This window comes from Hordeum vulgare, chromosome 4H (assembly GCF_904849725.1).
Source record: "Hordeum vulgare subsp. vulgare chromosome 4H, MorexV3_pseudomolecules_assembly, whole genome shotgun sequence".
In the NCBI taxonomy this organism is placed as follows: Eukaryota; Viridiplantae; Streptophyta; class Magnoliopsida; order Poales; family Poaceae; genus Hordeum; species Hordeum vulgare.
Window position 1 is genome coordinate 151,112,380 of NC_058521.1, and position 4,093 is coordinate 151,116,472.

Genomic DNA, 4,093 nt, shown 5'->3' on the forward strand with positions numbered 1-4,093 from the left:
GTCGGTGAAGACGGAGCCGGAGGCCGAGGCGGTGCCGGAGCGACGTGCCGGGGCCGTCGTCGGACCGAAGGATTTCCTCCCTCCGGCGGAGGCGGATAGCCTTCTGCCCGTGCTTTGGTGAGCTCCAGTAGGTGATGCCCCCCTCTAGTACTGAATGTAGTTTGTATGATCATGACTGTGGTTCCAATTTCGCCCGCGAATGTTTATTTTTTAAATTATGCAGTTTCATTATACGGCTTCTGTTATGCAGCGCAACATTTCATCCCGCAAAACCCTCACTTGGTCGAAGTGTAAAACGCGTTTGCAAGTCATGATTATACACGGCTAGAGTTGCTCTTAGTTGGGCCGGGCAGGTCAAACTATTTTTTCAGTGGGCCTGCTGTCAGATATTTCGCTCCTCGAGTTTTTCTGACGAGTACTCTTGTGTGGAGTGTGTGGTTGACCGGCGCCGTCGCCGCCGTCCACAAATGACACGGCACCGTTGCCGTGTGCCGTGACACGAGCCTCGCTTTCTTTCTATGGCGGTGGCGGCCTCTCACTCCGTCTCCGCCATGGACGTCCTGGCGCCGCCGTCCCGTGCGCCCGTCGGCTCGCCCGCCGCGGCGGCCGCCTCTGCTCGCCCATATGTTCTCCACCGTTTCAACCGCGGGAACATCCGCCGCCGAGGCGCCGGCCTACGCTGCCGCCGGCGCCTTCTCAGTGCGCGGGGAGAGCGCCCGGCTCCTGATGACGATGAGAACGGCGAGGAGGTGGCTGGGTTCGACGCAGCGGTGGAGCTATTCAACGGCGGGGAGTACCACGCGTGCCACGACGTGGTAGAGGAGCTCTGGTACAGCGCCGAGGACCCCGCTCGGACGCTCCTCCACGGTGTCCTCCAGTGCGCCGTAGGCTTCCACCACCTCTTCAACCAGAACCACCGCGGCGCCATGATGGAGCTCGGGGAAGGCCTCTGCAAGCTCCGCCGCCTGCGCCTCGAGGACTACGACGACCAAGGGCCCTTCTCTCGATTCCGGGACGAGGTCGCCGCCGTGCTCAGCTTCCTCTACCGCACCCAGAAGGAGCTCGCGGCATGTAGGTCATCCTCATCCACCACGATCGAGTTTAGTTAATTGATTTGAACCTACCACATATGAAGCTATGGCGCATGGATCAGGTAACGACGAGTTGTGCTTGGCCATGGATGGCTCCGCGACTTCGTATCAGCTGCTCGGTGACTTCGCTGCCGGGCAGCGGTTGTACAGGCAGGGGGTCGACGCGGAGGGCGTCCCAAGCATCCTCTTCTCCGGCCGCGCATCCGGCGACCACCTCGCTCCTCCGTGCACGGTGAAACTTCCGTCGCTACATGCCACGGAGCAGCATCTCGCGGCGCTCCAGCGCGCGCACGAGTACTCGTAGTTAGGCACAGATGCAACAATAGTCAATTACGCCGCTGGTATCACAACTTCAAAAAAGTCAGTTTAATACTAAAACTAATGACATATACGGAGTATTAAACTGTCACAACTTGACTTAGACATACATATATGATCAGTATAAATTATGTTTCTATACTAATAACATGTTGATTAGGCATGGCAGCTTGACACGTGGTCGTTGTTAGCAGTGGCGGCGTCAAGAAATGAAGGCTAGGTATTCATCTAATTTTTTTTTTCCTCTAAGTGTAGAATATGAATCAAACAACATACAATTAACAATATATGAACAAAACAACACTAGTATAACGGCAATTGTAATATTTTAATGTATTCGACCATAACAATATGAATACATAAGTACCTTTTGATTGATAAAGTGATGATATTCCTTTTACAATATAACTCTGCGGTCGTCTTTTTGGAAGAGATTGATAACATCTTCATCCTTTACTTGACTGAAAAATTCTCTCTCAACAAAAATGACGCTCTTTTTCACTTTTATTTTCTAAACTTGAACTTATGCTTCTTTGGTTGACATGAGCCCATCTCAACATATCTCCTTCTTATTTTATATTGGTCATTGACAACATACACTGAGATGGAAATCCGCTTTCCAGGATCATGTTCGAGTGCCTCCAAATCTGCTCGCATCGGTTCACCATCTTCATCAATAGTATCATCATCTTCTATATTAGGTGTTAAAGTTTCTCCTCTATTTTCCGGTTCTTGCCATAACACCAATTAAAAATTGCTCTCAAAATGAACAGGAGAAATACAAGTACTAGATGCAGCCATTGTCTGAATCGGTATGGATATTTTCATCGATTTTCCTTGCCTTTCAAGCCTTTTCCCACATTGCAAATATGGTACTGCTCTTCAGTCTCTTTTTCATCTACGTTAGGAAAACAAGGCTGCATCTGTTAAATAGATAAAATGAACTTGCATCTAGTAAATTAACCAGACTACTCGCTAACTCGCACCTTCTACGTGGCATGGGGGCGAAGAGGAGGGGAAGACTGAGGGGCGGGCGCTATTGCGGTTAGCGCGGGGGGCGGCCGCCGTTGCGGCCAACGCAGCTGCTACTCCCTCCGACTCCAACCAGCAGGGCGGCTGCGAGGCAGGCAGCGGGGGCAGGGGGGCGCTGCGGTCAGCGCGGTTGCTACTCCCTCCGACTCCGACCAACGGGGCGGCTCCTAGGTGGGGCGGGGCGGCTGCGAGGCAGGCAGCGGGGGCGGGGCCGGGGCCGGGGCGCCGCCGCCAGCGCCAAGGTCGTGGCGAGAATGGGGACGGCGACAGGCGGACGGGGGCCGGCGGGTGCGGCGCGGTGGGACGATGGGGACGTGGCACTGGGGTAGTCGATGGATGGTACGGGGGAAGGGAATTGCCCGCTGTGCGGGCATGCGGGTTTTAGGTGTTAAGAATAGATTAGTTGCTTATTAATTAAGCTGATTAGGATTAAGTTAATTCTTAGATAGGTTACTTAGTCCTCAAGCAACGATGCACTTCCTTGACTCTCAAGAAAACTATGTAATAACTTGACCCTTAAGTAACTTCAAGTTACTTGACTCTCAAGCAACATGTGTACTTTCGTCCGGATATAAATACTCCATTGCTATCATCAATAAAGACTAATGAATCATCTTTCATTCATCTCTCTCGTTCTTTACTTTCTACTTCAAACACGTTATCAGCACTTTGTTCTCCATGCTGAGAGCAATTGATCTCGGATTATCGCTGGACAAGATGGTTGATCAAGTTCATCGAAGAATTGCTGGACAAAATAGTTTTGATTGAGATCCTTGCATCTTGATTGGTCTACAGCCATGCACCTGCCCTGTCCAAGGAGCCGATCGTCCACTCAGCATGCAACCACGCAGGAAGTCGGCCATGAGAATACTAACTTGCTCGTCTTCTTGTAATTAAAATCAATGATATGATTATTGATCTTTTTTGCATGTACACCTTCGTGAGAATCGCTTCTTCACATGGAAACAGATGGATCCATCCATATTTGATCCCTTCATCTCACGAAAGGCAACTACGGCACCAACGCATCCTGCAATGACGGTCACGGTCAACAGCCGATGTTCTTTACAATAGCGCACTCTCATGGTGCAGCGAAAAAATTAGGTAACTGGCCACACCCTCATGCACCACAGCGGTGTTTCCTCGCACACATGGGGTGCGACACACAACAGCGGCATCGTCCATCACGCGGCTCGCAACAGCAGTCGATCTTATCCCATCGGAATTTAAGACATCCTCTCTGTCTTTATCCCTTCGCATTACACATGATTTGTGACAACAACTATGATTTTGAAATAGAAATAAATTTTCTTGCAAATCTTAATCAAATTCTAATAAGAATTATACGGTGTCAGACTTAATATGACTAGCACAAATTTTATTTGTGAATCACATGGTATTGGTGGCATCTACTGTACCATTTGCAGATTATCCATCACTATTGTGAGGTCTACATCATGTCATTTTGACAAGATACCTTCAATGTGCTCTTCCAAATATTAATATTGAATGTGACTACCTCAAGCTATCATAAAATAATATTGGCATCTACTGCAAATTTTGCAGACTATCCACTATTATTGCAAGGTCTACATTATGTCACTTTGACAAATGATTACCTTCAAAGTTATTTCATACATTTAGCATAACAT

General features: G+C 49.3%; 1 protein-coding gene across 3 annotated transcripts; it reads left to right on the forward strand.

Annotated features, from left to right (window-relative positions):
- Positions 1 to 261: 261 nt before the first annotated feature.
- LOC123448216 lies at positions 262 to 3,065 on the forward strand. 3 transcript variants are annotated; one of them, XM_045125042.1, is made up of 4 exons: positions 263 to 1,071; positions 1,154 to 1,323; positions 1,570 to 1,629; positions 2,033 to 2,230. In XM_045125042.1, the coding sequence occupies exons 1-3, from the start codon at positions 519 to 521 to the stop codon at positions 1,627 to 1,629; spliced, it is 783 nt and encodes a 260-aa protein (XP_044980977.1). In that variant the 5' UTR covers positions 263 to 518; the 3' UTR covers positions 2,033 to 2,230. The 3 variants fall into 3 exon arrangements, with proteins under 3 accessions (XP_044980976.1, XP_044980977.1, XP_044980974.1); XM_045125041.1 differs by lacking the exon at positions 2,033 to 2,230 and having other exon boundaries at positions 262 to 1,071; positions 1,570 to 1,791; XM_045125039.1 differs by having other exon boundaries at positions 266 to 1,071; positions 1,154 to 3,065.
- Positions 3,066 to 4,093: the final 1,028 nt, after the last annotated feature.

Excerpts from the sequence above, each read along its gene's own strand:
- LOC123448216 (XM_045125039.1), top strand. The coding sequence starts at position 519 with ATGGCGGTGGCGGCCTCTCACTCCGTCTCCGCCATGGACGTCCTGGCG. Across the intron at positions 1,072-1,153 it reads CCAGAAGGAGCTCGCGGCAT|GTAACGACGAGTTGTGCTTG; the intron begins GTAGGTCATCCT and ends CGCATGGATCAG.